Source organism: Ornithodoros turicata, chromosome 4, assembly GCF_037126465.1.
Source record: "Ornithodoros turicata isolate Travis chromosome 4, ASM3712646v1, whole genome shotgun sequence".
In the NCBI taxonomy this organism is placed as follows: Eukaryota; Metazoa; Arthropoda; class Arachnida; order Ixodida; family Argasidae; genus Ornithodoros; species Ornithodoros turicata.
Window position 1 is genome coordinate 15256599 of NC_088204.1, and position 15198 is coordinate 15271796.

At 44.3% G+C, this 15198-nt stretch overlaps 2 protein-coding genes across 6 annotated transcripts in view; one reads left to right on the forward strand and one right to left on the reverse strand.

The window, feature by feature from the left end:
* Positions 1 to 6473, forward strand: part of LOC135391165 (GTP-binding protein Di-Ras2-like) — a 63645-nt gene extending 57172 nt beyond the window's left edge. For both annotated transcript variants that reach the window (XM_064621291.1, XM_064621290.1), the window contains exon 4: positions 1757 to 6473. In XM_064621291.1, coding sequence (XP_064477361.1) covers positions 1757 to 2041 — 285 coding nt within the window. In that variant the 3' untranslated portion in view covers positions 2042 to 6473. The remainder of the gene's footprint in view (positions 1 to 1756) is intronic.
* A 5615-nt stretch (positions 6474 to 12088) lies between these two features.
* The window catches only part of LOC135391166 (transcriptional regulator protein Pur-beta-like), a 90234-nt gene continuing 87124 nt past the window's right edge, over positions 12089 to 15198 (reverse strand). For all 4 annotated transcript variants that reach the window (XM_064621293.1, XM_064621294.1, XM_064621295.1 and 1 more), the window contains one exon: positions 12089 to 14502. In XM_064621293.1, coding sequence (XP_064477363.1) covers positions 14374 to 14502 — 129 coding nt within the window. In that variant the 3' untranslated portion in view covers positions 12089 to 14373. The remainder of the gene's footprint in view (positions 14503 to 15198) is intronic.

A 15198-nucleotide genomic window follows, 5' to 3' on the forward strand; every position in this document is an offset into this window, starting at 1 on the left:
TCGGAGTAATTACTTTAACTCCTTTTCCTTGCCACATCACTCCCTTTTGGAGGGTACAATTACTCTCAAAAAAGGAGTGAGAAGTTAACTCCCTACTGGAGAGTAACTGCACCCTCCGAAGGTAGTGATATATGTGGCCAAGGTGTGCTCTCCAAAAAGGAGTTACTGTACTCCTTTTTTTTTAGAGTGTACGAGCGTAACCACTTAACGGTAGGAGTGCCAAACACTCGCTCTCGGAGCGCCCTATGTTTGTGTAAGTACTTATAGTTCGGTGTTCAAATCCAATGACATCTGAAGCAATGTTTGTTTGTGTTTCTTTTCTTCCTGTGCTGTGGCCAAAGCTTGGTGCCTTCGAAACGGATCTACGACGTCACCGTATATGCTGATTGTAAAGTCGTCGTATGTGATCATAGCAAGGTGTTTTCGCAGCCGATGACGACGCATATAGTTTCAAGTAGTGTGGAGACCGCTTACAGCGATCCCGAGTACTGTAAAATAGGACATCACAGCGGCTTTTTCTCTCATGAGACCGTCCACGCTTATACTGTGTTCGCAGTACTTCCGTAATAATATGTAGTAAACACGTGTCCTCTCTCCGTGAAAGTTTATTTTCTTTATTGGACGTTATAACTTGTATTGGGTGTACGGATATAGTAAGCTTTTTTGCGTTAGTAACGTTCGCTATAAATGGTATATGCATTGTATTGCAAACATAAATGATGCACACTGATTTTTATTTATCGGGAAGTTTTCGAAGCCTCAAAGTTCAACCCACGCGGGAAGCATTCCAGCCGAATTCGTAGAATGCTATAAGCGTAAACAATGTTTCTCCATGTCCCCGCACTCCTTCCTGCTGTACTCTCTCCATATGTCCACGTCTGTACGCCATCCATAGCCACAGTTGCTTCGCGGCGCAAACACGAAATCAAAAGAATGTTTAAAACAAGCAACTCTTTATTTTGCTGTTATTCGATTTCTTCTTTTTCTTTTCTTTTCCCCACAACCGACGTGTTACACAAAACAACAACTTTATATTTGGGGAGCTTCACCACCAGTGGCGATACTCTACCCCACTGCTGGCGGTAATGTGGTGACATATAATAATGAGTGTAATAAATGGAATAATATTTTGCCATTCCCATAGCATATTTGTGAATAAACCTACCAGGGTTAAGCTTTATGGGGCACGGAAGACTTCCCAATCAATAAAAGCCGCATCGTTTGAAGAAGGGTAGTTCGCCTGTCGGGGAGGCGCCCTATAGACAAGGGGCAAGGGTCCTGGGGCCCCAGAAAAAAAGAAAAAAAAGGAGAAAGAACAGAAGTTACGGAAGCAGTTTTGTGCGTTTGGTGTGTACCGTAGACTGATACGAACGGCGTACTATGCATATAGCAGACGACACGTAGCAGACGATACACACACTCTCCTGTCGTCTGCTACGGAATACCTTGTGGCTGAGCCGCGGGATGCTCTTTTTACGAATTCAAACAGCTCAGGGAAAAGAGGCGTTGACGCAAGGAATCGAACCTGGGTCTTCTATTCTCTGTCTGTCAGTGTCGTCCCTAATTGTGGTCTGCCTCGGCCAAATCTCGTTGTTTATGTTCTCCATGGGTAGAAGAGCTCGAAAATGCATGACGTTGAGCACGTGATAGCAGAAAGCTATGACGTTTTGCGCATCTTCCGCTGGACTTTTCTGGGGGGATGCCGCCGGTGTGAATACACGGTTACTGTAACGGACTCGTGTATTTCTCCTCGCAGGTGAAAGGCGGCGACACAGAAGGCATCCCCGTAATGCTCGTCGGCAACAAAGTGGACGAGACGGAAAGCCGCGAAGTGGACACGAGCACGGGACAGGACCAAGCCAAGCGGTGGAGCTGCGGCTTTCTCGAAACTTCCGCAAAGACCAACCACAACGTCAAGGAACTATTCCAGGAGCTGCTCAACATGGAGAAGCGCCGTTCCATGTCACTCCAGTTAGACGGCAAGAAGACCAGGTCACAGCTTCGCAAGGAAAAACTCAAGGGGAAGTGTCTAGTCATGTGAACGTCCCCTCTACCCTGCCAGTGTGAAAGTTCTCCACGAGCTTTCACACATCCAACCTACGAAAAAAAAAAAAAAAAAGGAAAGGAGGAAAAAAGCATATGCGTTCAGCGAGCGAACATAATTTTTTTCGTCGTCTCCGAAAGATCTGACTTTGTGATGTGCGACAACTGTTTTGTGGTGCGTGATGTCGAGCATGAACGCTGTGCAGGACGTGGTACTTTCAAGGAAGAAAGGAGTGTTCAGAGGAAGTTCATAAAATGATGTGGCATTGTGAATGGATGACTACCTGCAATCCCACGATGCTCTTAAAAAAAAAAGAAAACAAAACTAGATCCGAACTTTAAATTTCCCACTTGTCTTTGTGCAAGACATTTGCATATAACTTTTTTCTTTCGCATATAAATATAGCTTATAGCTCGCAGAGCATCGTGGGTCCTGCGGTTCTCTAAGCCAGCAGTGTGTGCAGCTTTCTGTTTGTCCACAGTCGGTTCAACGAGCCATAATGTTTGTTTGTGATGAGATACGTCGACACGTTCTGGACTCGGGGTTCTGTTCCGCATCCTGAACTGGAGACGTGTCATCTAAGGTTCGAGCTGGAATGTGGCGAAAAGCGCATGCGTAATGGTATATTGTCTGTGCGGGAGGGCCTTGGGTATCAAATGTACTTCTTCTGCCGCAGCTTATTGTTGCTCGTATTCGGAGCACACGTTTGCGTCTGCTTCTATCAGGCGGAGTGTTTCCAGAGCGTGTCGTACATATATAAGCGACGTGCCGTGGATACGTGGTGCGGTACATGCGATGCAAAGTAGAAGCAAGGGAGTCCGTGGTGTGTCTCGACGTTCGTGCAGCATCGCGAAACGCTAGTGCGAGATATGTCCTGTCCCGTTAGGTAGACCCTTTTCCGTACTATACTTTTTGTCTCCTCCTCTCCAAGAATTTACTCACTCTGACAACATATCCGCTCGCAACACTGAAGGAAGGAGACGTCCCAAATTATTATAGACTAAGCTCGCCCGTTACGCTTGGTTAAAATCCTACCATATGGCGTGTACCCCCATTTACTCGCATAATTAGCGCACCTCCAACCTGGGCGCATAAATGTTGGCTTTTTTTGTTTCCGCGTACCTTGGCTTTAGCAGCGCCAGCGGCACCACCCCACAAGCGATGGGCCCCCGTAACGTACGGCGCCGATTTTCCTGGCATACATACCGGTCCCGTGCCGTTGCGCTGCGTTCTTGGGTAAGAAAGTGCGTTAATTGCACGAGTAAATTACGGTATTTTTGATGAATGATCACGTTAAAACATGATACAGAGCATGGTGCTTCTTTGACTTTCTTCTACAACGCAGAAGCCTCGGCGTTCGCGATTGAATTCTACGGGTGCTGTGTTTTTCGTCTTTTAAGCCGTTTTAAGCATTTATATTACTTTCCATTGGTGCCAAAGTCGCAAAGCTTTAACACAAACATCGCGGGCTCCAGCAAGTCTCAATCATCCTTTCCACGGTATCTTGTAAATTTATATCCCTTCCCGGTACATTCCTTAAGACGAACAATAACGACCCTGTAACCTATACTCTTCTATACGCTAAGTGCTCAAATACCACCATCATAGAGAGCTCTCACACATAACAGCAGGTACACTCTCGTCTATACTTTCTATTGATAGCGCAGTTAAATTTTCTGCTCGCGACCATCGTTATGCGTTCCTGCCAAACTCGAATGCGTCCACGGATTTAAACATTGCAGCTGTTTCAGCGCCGTCAGCAGCGATGACGTGTACAGTGGTGGACAACCGCTTCGAACGGTCCGACAGAGTTTCGCAGACGACGGACTGTCGTCTGCGTTTGCGCTGCCGCGCCACCGTCTCTCAGGCGAAAGAAAATCGCCAATGCCACCTAGATAAGCAAAGCCCGATCGCTTATAAGCCGGTACAAGCCATATGAGAAGCCACTAGTAGCCAGAGAAAACCTGGGTTTGAAATCGTCTGTGGCGATTGGTTGACATCCTTGCGTCATATGCCTACGTGCGAAAGAGTGAGAGGAGGCATTAAGCAGGCCTTCTGTACCTAGGTGGCGTTGGCAGAGCACCCTCCATTCATCGCGTGCGCAAACAGCTGTAAAGTTGATTTCTGGACGACCTCTTTTCTGACACCTCTTATGTCGTAGTATTTACCTGAAGAAAATTCCGGATGATATCAAAGCAGCGAGTACAGCCAAATGTACATACACATAGAACGGCTAATCTGACCAGACCAGATATAGGCTTTCCGATTAGTTGACGCTTGAGTACGTTTCAGGAGGTTATCACTCTCAGCAGACCTACTCTGATTTGGGCGGGGCGCCCTCTGCAATTTTGCAGTCACACTACTGTACCTTCACAAGCGATATACAGCACATGTATGACAAGCACTCATGCTACATATGTAACAGAGAAAACATGTCTTCCTAAGCATACGAGTGTGAATAGAGATATAAGACACTATATTTACCTTTCACTGTGAATAGCTCCAGAGTTTCTGCAGACCCATATAAGGGACAGCTCAGTATTCTTTTTAACTCCGCGAGATTAGCCACCATGGAAGGCGTACGAGTTGTTCGTGATTAGCGCTACCGGTTTTCGATATTCACGGGAAAAGTGTGTTTAGTTTGGTATATATATAGATATGCCTGGTAGTAAAAAGTACAAATGTTAAAACGAGGCAGCACTCATCCTCAGGTACCTGAGCCACAAAGTATAGCAAGTCAGAAATCTTGAATCGTTCTATCAGTGTCTTCTGGTGCAAAATTTGATTTTTATTTTATTTTACTAATGTTGGACAGTTTGAGATAAGAGGCAAGTAACCTTAAGTGCAAGAGGCACACTCTCAGAAAAAAGGGTGTGAAAAGAGTGGCAACCTTGCCTGCAGGTGCAGCACAAAATGTGTGTAAGAGCTGTTATTATACTGAGTGTAGTATTGAGTTGATTGTAGTATGACTGTAGTGAGTATAGTGAGTGTTGCTTTCCCAGCATTGACAGTGCAGTGGACATTGAGTACATTGTGTACAACGAAGATAAGTAACTAAAATTTGTTTTGGGATTTGCGCTAATCATGTTGCGCCGACTTCAACCAGGTAGCAGGTACAACTTTGCAACCTTTCAGGCACAAGGTATGCGACAACTATTACCTTCTAAAAGGTGTAACAGCTCCACCCTTTTTTCTAAGAGTGTGCGTACTCATACAAAGAAAAATACATGGTTCAAAAACCGGAAGTCCTAAGCACGACACACCACGAGGGTGGCACAACGTAGGAACGGGTGGCCACCTGGATAAGATACCTACCTTTCTCATAGCCTGTCCTAGCCTGTACATATGCGTTAGTGATTAAGGGAACGGTAGCAAGAGCGCGCACTGTAGCCACTCAGTTTAGCCGCACCACTATAGCCAAAGACTACACTACACTACACTACTGAGTGCAGCATAAATAGTAGGTCCCATGGTTCGAGCACTTCTACTGCGCGTACAATCATTATGCGATTGTTTGTCAAAACCCAAGAAACTGTACGAACAGGTCCAACTACTTTTTTTTTTTCGTACGTCGCAAGGCAAACGACGTAAAACAGATTCAGAATACAAGCGCGTTCTTCGAGCTCGGATTCACATAAAACCTTCTGTTGTTGTTTCTAGTTTCTTGGTCACGTAGTCGTTACATTTTCAGTGAGCAAGAGCAGCAGAGGCTGATAAAGATGGAAGCGTACATGCTGCACATGGACGCAAATAAATTGTCTCAATGCATGTGCCATTCGCATTTTGAAAGACCGAAGTGTTCACGTTAGCGCTGTACGTTCCGAAAAAGTAGCACATGTACGAATGTGAAACTCACCTAAATGCTGTTACTGCGGTGTGCAATTCGATAAAATAGTATTACGATCAGAAACTGTAATTACATGCTAGCGTTTGCTTTCACGCTTTATGCGGATTTTTAGTGCTTGATAAAATGAATCCCAGATACAAAGTTCGACTAACGGTGTCCCTCTACAATATCTTCACCGAAACCTTGTACATATTTTCCGCTCCGGTACAATATTGCATCTGCTGCTTACCTCAGTCATGCCACGGAATGGGTCATCTCCATAACGAGATGCAACATCGACCACATTTTGCGCTTTGTTCATAGTACAAGCCGTGTACACACAAGGACAACATATTCCACACTGTATCGTGCTTTTCGATATCTCTAGAGTATTGTATACTATACTGCCTACAACGCACATCTCAACTGAGCAAGCACTCGCATATTTTAAACCTATAGCTTTGTGTTGACATGGTGAACGGAGGTGCTGATGAGGCGAGATTAACATATAAATGTGTCGACAAGCGTGCACGAATGTAAATACACAATATGTTACAGAGAATTCTGTTTAGAGTATTCTCAATAAAGCTTTTGTTCAAACGACTTGTGACTCGGTCAAGGTCCTATTGCGTTTTATTGATAACAAAGACGTCGAAGGGCAGTTTTTAGAACACAGAAAACAAAAACACTGAAGACGTCCGTGAAAGCTTGTACCGTAATAAATTCACGAACGTCTTCAGTGTTTTTATTTATTTTATTTATTTATTTTTGTTCTCTGTCTTATGTATGAGTATAACCGAAAGCGCGAGAACATAAAGTCGGCTTCCCCTGGAGCATGCATACGTTATGAAAAGCACGCTTTACAGGGACACAAACGCTGTGATGCTCCTCTATGCATTATGGTAGTGGTGAGTTGGAAGTTCCAAGGATTAGTGCGTGGAAAGCTTTCTGTATAGATGAAAAGACTTAATAATATGACACACAGTGCAGAGTGAGTCGAAATGTGTTAAAACGGTTACATGCATAGCTTTCGGTTATTTAATAAATGACTATAGTCATCCTCCATGCCTAGACTACAGCCTTTCTCAATGTGAGTAACAGAAACGGACATCTTTAGGTTTTAATGCACCCTGTGCATCAGCGAGGTATGTATCAGCGGTATGTATGTAGTTTCGATTCCCCAAGAGCCTACGTCACCACGAGCTCAGTCTCCCAGCAATAGCACGCGCTGTCACTGACATCGCAGGCTGAGGTTAGAGAAGCGCGGATTTTTTCAGTGGTGTCCCAGCTAATAAGCACGAATACAAAAAAAGAAAAGAAGAAGAAGAAGAAGAGGAAAAAAAAGGAACACCTCAGCCCAATTTTTTAAAAGCTAGATAATTTACTCATTCATACATTCACTTCTCGTAACATTACATCTGCGTGCCCGCCTAAGCCCGAGGGCTTTTGCTAATTGGTCTTATCTCATTAGTTAACTAAACACAATAAAAAAAAAGTACTTGCGACAAGGATACACAACTGCTAACATTCAATTGGCTTCATTAGCGTTAGAGCGTTACACCTTTTCCAATTTTATCTTTTTTTCATATATTTTTTTATCTCGTGACATCGACCATTTCGTTAAGTCACGCGGGCGCGGTATTCCTAAAGACGGTTCGCGTGTCCCCCAACCCAGACAATGCTATAGCTGGTGGACGGACGTATGAACAATGAAAAAATGGCAAGGAAGCAAGGGAGCTGGTGAAGATGATGCATAATGTAAAACCCCGAGATACGTAGCCGGGATTCCGCCAACCGCCGTAGACGATTTCATATACAGGCTTTCTGGGACTTATTGTGACTACTCATGCGGCTTGTCTCTAGTATATCTACGGCCGACCAAGCACGGTCGTAATTGGCAGACTCCTAACGATTACGTCACGTCGCATGAGCGAACAGGCTTTCGTGGTGTTGACCGCCAGCCTTCGGATGTGCGAATATTGAAATTTTCGAATACGAATCGAATACGAACATTTGCCCTTCGAATTTCGAGCATCACGTCATAGGAAAAAGGCTTCTAAGAGTAACGAATAAGCCCTGGTAAACTAACATTGTCACGGTTGTCCATCCGTTCCCGTCGATTTGGAAACTAAGTTCCTCCCGGACCACTGACCACGGCATCGAAAATCCTACGGGAAGTACTGGTGTAGTTTCACTCTTAGTCGACGGAATACATGACAGGAGCAGACGCCGGATGTTGAGAGTATGCCGGAATTCCCTCTCTGGCAAAACGAGAAAAACTCATTCTGTAACCGGCCAATCATGGTACGCCTTTTTGGGAAAAGGAATGCCGCGGCCGTCTCATAGAGTTACGGGGCGTCTGCGGACAGCGCGTTTCCTCCTCTGCGCGTCCCATCTCACTCCTCCGCTTACGGAGTGACGTCACGCTGCTGGAGCTTCTGCAGGCGGGGAGGCAGCGCTGATCTTTAAAATTCGTTTAGTTAATATCTAAGCACTCTTCGAACGAAAACATCAGCAAGGTAGACTGTTTATCGACGCCGAACACAGGCGTATCGTTTTCATAGATGGGTTTCGGATGCGACCATCCCTTCAACGCTGATAATAACGCCTCACCTTTGGGCGTCAGCTGGTGTCGTCTGCCTTCACAGCCAACTATAACCACTTCTGCTTTCGAAATTAATGCGTTTTCTCTTCCTGTTTTTTTTTTTTTTTTTAACGATAAAAGCGAACAAAATGTCCAAGCCTGGCTCAAAGTCTGTCGGAGACCACTGACTTTGTGAATTTCACCTTTATTCATGTAAATTCAACAGCATTTTCGGCTCGGCAATCATTTCAGAGACAAAACTCCCTTTCGTATAGCCATTTACAATGTACTTTTTATGTCAGTTAGGTTTAGTTTTTCATACTGTTTGCTGCAGGCTTCCAAAGGATGGTATGCAGTTTACCCTACATGTGCGTAAAAACCTCTTAGAAAATATTGTGAGCTAACAAATTACTCAAAGGACAGAGCATGAAGAAAATCTGGCACCGAGAAAGGCAAATAAGAAATGTGCATTTCATCGAAGCTATCTGATGCCTACTGCATCACGTCGCAGTCTGTACCTTTTCACCTGCAGATGTGATGGGAAAGTAGTGAGGAAAATGTCCGCAAGCATCCTTATAGTTACAGCATAGCAATGTGTTCGTGAAAGGGGAGCTTCGGAAACAGTAATTTATTGCAAAGAACAGCGATACTTTGTGAACATTTCGAATTCGAGTCCCCTTCAAACCATGACTTGCATGTGTACCACAACTTCACCTGCGGGACTACGAAAAGCAGTAAGTTTGATGTAGCTCTGACATCCCACAAGTTTATGTGCAGTGTGCAGAACAAAAGAGAAAACATTTAAAGTAGGTCCTCAGCTCAAAATGTAAGCTGTACTAGTCGCATGATTACCCTCTGACACTGTGAGCAAGCCAAATGCAAGATGCCCCACACCCACTATGTGGCTAATGTTGGAGAGAATAAAAAATAACAACCTCTGTGATGTCTACATATATTTTGCATACGGTGTATTCATAATGCTGCAAAGGTAACTTTGACAAAAGGGCATGGGCATGTATGCATGTGCTGGATCATCCAAGAAAGTGTAACTGTATAAAAATAATTTCTAACATATCCAGATTTAAAGAAAAGAACCCCCCCCCCCCAGCGTAAAGTTAAAAAAATGTTGTCACTGTATAGTTGTGATTGCACTGGGGCCAAAGACACTAAGTTTTGATTGTTTCTCAGTGGTGCCATAACAATGACAGCTATGCAGTATGCTACATAAGGTGGGCCATAACAAGCATTCTGGATCACAATAAGGCAGTTATTTCCAGGCATTGTGCGAGCAAAGACGGAATAAATTTAAGATTGCAAGGACATGGAAAGGACACCTATGTGCACTCAAACAAAAAGAAAATTTAGAAAGTTGTACTCATTGGTATATCTTTTGAGAAGGCTCAGGCTACGGGCAGCAAATGCAAGCAGTCGTAGCAAAATTCCTACTAAAGCAGCCCACTACATTGATACAGCAATATTAGAATTTGAAACAATACACCAGACTGACGTCGATGTGTTCTCGCAAGTTAAGCAGAACAAAGCGATTGTTCACAGAAAAGGGAACACACAGGATGTACAGCTGTGGCAAGACATAGCACGGAAAACTGTGGTGGGCTCTTGTGTCTCGCGAACAAAAATCCTTGTTCAACCAGGAGGCTTCGAGAATGCGCCGAGCAATCTCGACAGCCTTAAAGACCTTGTCCCGATATCACAGTACAGCTTTGTAGATTAGAGGTCTAGAGTGCCACAGGACAACGTCAATGCACAACATCTGATAGCGTCGAACGCACGATGTATGTCTAAAGCGAAACTTGGTCAAAATTGATGTTAACTGGGGCCGGAAAACAGGATGGGAAGGGCATGTACTGTTCGCGACACGCTTGTCTGTCCCTCGAAAATGTTGTGACAATACTGTATTTAAAGCTGGACTATGTGCTGTACGTGTTTATTACTCTAAATAAATGATCTTGTAACACTTGGAGATTTGAGATGCGATAAATCACGGGGTGCTGATTTCAGACAAGCGTGTCACAAGCAGTACACTGTGCAGAATACTTCTCAAGGTCACAATACTACTCACACACAAGGACATTATTAAGCCTGCATGCGTGTGGCAGGGCTAAACGTGGCTGACGGACTTTAGGGGGGGGGGGGGGGGAATATGTTTATTAAGAAAAAGAAAGGAAAGGTACGGACTTTAGGGATAAGCTAGTATCTTTGTTGATGGTCCCCTTCCTATTTTATCTGCAAAGTGGAACCCTGCTATGTAGAGTGTTTTAAAAATTGGAGGAAACACTTTTGCTATGGCCAGTACAGTTCACGTGTTATATCAAAAAGGCATTTATCAGTGCCATTTTCAAAAGTTGTGTAATTAAATTGTTGCTGCAGCAAACGCATTGTAAGTCAGCAAAAAAAAAAAAAAAAAATTTAGTGGTTGTGTGTGTGTTCATGAAATAGCTGTAGAAACTGCATCGAGCATTACACAGCCAATTTGCAGACACAATTATTACAATTTTTGTTGGCTTTCACAGAACAAGGAACTCCCCCTACAACAACACAAATGTGAAACAAATGTCCCTGGAGAAAAAAACAATGTCAATCACTACACATCAATAAAAGCTTAGGAAATGCACACAACATAAAAACAATAATAATAATGTTGGTATTACGTCACACTGGCCTGCTCACAGTGCCACTAAATGTTCAACTAAATGCACAAGGGATGGCTCAAAATGCCACGCAGAGAAAACAGGAACTCCGCTACGGTTAGACTGACTTTTGCTCGCGAGCCTGCAGCAACCAGCATTGTGTACAAGAGCATAACACAGGCACACAGAAGCATAAATCTTTGCCGATTAACGAAACATCACACATACACACCTTTCTGATTTCACTCTATGCCATCTCCAGTGCTCATAACTTTGGCATAACGTCGTCTAGTGTAAAGCAATGTAAGAAATGCTCGTCCCTCCTTCCATTTGCAGTGACTTCACAGTTTAAATGGCAGTGTTGTTACAAGGAGTATATGTTACTCAACTTCTCCTCTCAACATTTCTACGCCATCAAGAAAAACCATCAGGAAAAGAGCAAGGGTCCACAGAAATGCCGACACATGAAAAGGTCGTCAAACAGCTAAACTTCACCGCACCCCTGTTATGAGACAACTGATGTCAGGTTCTCACATTTTTTTTAAGGACTAAAAAAACAAGACCTTCTCTAGAATCGAAACGCACAGCATAAAAATATTTTTTTGAATCTTTCTTCGCACAGAATTTCAAAACACCGAAGTGCAGACACATGAAGCATCTTTGTCCTTTCGTCTTGCGGTAATTAGCGTAACGTTGAGAGGCGCCTTCCATTTTTTGCGTGTGCCAGCAATCGCGCTTTTCTATGGAGAACATACTGCACCCTCGAATAATGATCGTTTCACTTTTTGCTCGACCTCTTACAGCATTCGCACAGAAAAGGGTGAGTTCACGAAAAGGAACAGCGTACAAGTTTGAACGCTATCAGCGCCACAGTTAATTAGAAGACTATGCAATCCACCTACACGATGCAGCACCTGATGACATTTCCTCACGAAACAAAGAAAACAGAATTAAAAGTGCAGAAACAGAATGAAGGTATACATATGTACAAACTTTCTAAACTTTATTTGCCTCACATCTCCAACAGGTCAACTTTCCCTTTGCTTCGCTTGTTATTATTATAATATAAAACATCTAAACATGCCCCGTCACGACAACAAAGCGCAGCAGAACACCGGTAAGAAGAGAAAAAAAACCTAACATCGCGTTGACAGAAAACCAAGCCGAGAGGTGTCGCAAGAGAACCTAGTTGAAAGCAAACACGCCAAGAACTTGCATCCGAGGTTCTTCAACATTTTTCACAGATGTGTGTATGTGTGCCCTGAAATTTCTAAATATGGGCTTCTCGAACAAACGAAGCTACTTGTTGTTCCACCTCAACAGCGAGCAAAACACAACAGTCAGCTAAAATTGATACGAAGTTACACACTGAGGCGACCAGTCGGGACCACTGACACGAGGACCACGTTACAGCACTGCGTCCCTCATTAGTGCCGAGTCATAAGGCGACTTTTCATCATCTCGTCCTCCTGGGCTGTTTCACATGACTCCAGCAACTTCAAAGCAAGTGCTTTCATGCTGCACAAATGCTTCGAGAGAGAATTAATCACATTCCAACACACTTGACGTCAAAATGGTCATGAAGAGGAAGATAACGTGACAGGACGCCTTGGTGTTCCTATTTTGGTAAATTACACCACTTGCTCTCCTCAGACACTTAAATATATGTATCTATTATGAGGTGCTAGGACCAGGTTTTGAGAATATTCTTAGACTGTACCAGTCTTACAAAGCTGCTGACGCAGCACAAAGCACAGCTCTCTGCTGAGACTATGCAGAGCTCTTTCAATGCAATACACCATGCACACACCAAGGGTCGGCAGTTCTGTAAGCCTTGTCTCTGTCTTACGCAACTGGCACACCAAATAGCAGTGCCTCATGTGAAACTGCCCAGGAGGAGGAGGCATAGTTCTCGTGGACAAACTTGACTGGTTTGCTTTGATGAAGAGCTAGTTGGACGTCTTCTGCTTGTGTGTCACTTCCTCTTATCATATCAACACCAGAGGGCCAGAAGCATGCTCCAGTAAAACCTCGATTCACAAAACAGCACACGTGTGGTACTCTTTCCTTCGAAGAACCATCTGTCGTGATCAAAAAACTTCCTACAGTTTGAACAGTATAAAAAAATGCAAGCTTTTTTTTTGGTTTGTTTTCTTTTTCAGCTTAGTCTACTTGTCGTGGCTTGGCTGCCACGGCACATCCTTCTCCTGCCTGCTGTTGTCAAGCGTGGTGCTCAAAATGAAGCCAGGTGCCTCAACAAACCCATGTCCTTCCCAACCGTGATGCTTCATTTTTTCCGTGAGCTAAATACAACAATGTGCTCCCAACACCCTCATTCCTTTAATGGAACATTCATCCTGTACACCTCCCGCAGCATTAGTGTCTTAGGACTCCGCACAAAATCAACCTCACTGGTTTTGCCGACGACCAGGTGTCCCAAAGGGACAACAACAGCTGCAGAAACGCAGACCACCCAAACAAAAACCTCGCATCCGTCTCTCCAATCACACCACCTTTTTATTAATATCTATATCTCTGTCCTCTCTGTCTCACTCACTATCACCGGGTTCAATGCCGTCCGCAGCCACGGGGGGGCTCATAACTTTCATAAAGGCCAGCCCAAGGAACCAACAACAACACCGGGAAAACGGCCGGACCATCGTCGCGAACAACTCTCAACAGTGGGGGGGGGGGTTAGCCATAGCAGGAGACCAAACCTTCCTGTACCTCTGTATCCCCTCCCCCGAATGAACAAACATTACAGCACTATAACAAAGCGTTGGCTCGGCCGTAAGCCATGCGTGACTTCCCTAACCATGTTTTTTTTCTCTCTCTCACCACCTCCGAAAAAAACAAACAAAAAAACATCGAGACAAGAGACGGACTCAACACGCCTATACACACAATTTCAATCCTGTGGCAACAACTCCCCTATGACGCGGTGCGAATATGTTTACGCCATTTCATTCCTTATAACGGAAAAAAAAAAAAAAGAGAGAGAGAGAGAAACGGAAGAACACTTTGCCAAGTCTGTTGCGTCGTGCAGTTAACTCACAGTTTCCGCCGAGGACGATCGCGATAAAAATGTAATGGCGATGTAGGAAGGGGAGAGAAGGGCCACTGGCATGCCGTTGTCACGTGCTGCGTCACTCTTTTTCTTTCTTCTCTTCTTTTCGTCGTTTTTTTGTCGCACGTTGTGCCGTCTCTTTGTGTCTTGATGTCATCTATGTGTTTATGTCCCTCCTTTTTAAAACATTAAAACTCGCCCTCCTCACTTGCTGCCCTCGGCAGACTTTTCCGTCAGTTCTTTCATTTTCTCCACGTAGTCGGAAAAGGAGTCACGGAAGCGTGCCCATGACTTCTCTGGAATGGTGATTGCAGCTCTGAAATTGTTCTTCACCTTGAAGGAAAGCATCGTAACATTAGATGAATATACTGTATAAGCGGTTAAATTTGCGGACTCAACAATTCGCGAATTTGTGACTAGCCAGGATCAGGTAACTATTCGCGGTAGGAGGAGTTAACAAAGGGTATCACAACTGTGTAATGACCTGCTGCATTTGTCTTTGTTTTGAGCCCGTCTGACTGAGAGGGCGGCGACTGGGGGGAGGGGGGGGGGGCCCTCACTCGTCCGGTATCTGGGTCATTGCCAAATTGCCCTGTCTCCCATCATTCTAGTCACCGTACACAGCAGGTACGATTGGCACTCGATAGTGATACAGAGGCAATACAGCGAAATAGCATAAAAAACAGCGTACATATACGTTGCCTCACCGTCCTGGGTCAAATTTCTTACATATTGCATTCGCGTATTCGGTTGAATATTTCACGGAACTTTAAATTCGCGAAGAAAACCGCGCTCGCGAACTTCGCGAAAATTAGTTCATCGCAAATAGTACTACTCATACAGTACTGACTTTCGATTGACTGTGAAACATTTTTGGCACACCGAGACCTCTTTATGTCGGACGACCGCAGTGCAGCCAGAACGTATCCTAATTAGGGAGGTGTCAGAGTTAGACAACTGACTGTAACAAACACAAAAACACACAGAAAACGTGAAAAACACACGTCTCAGTAATGTAGCACCACCATA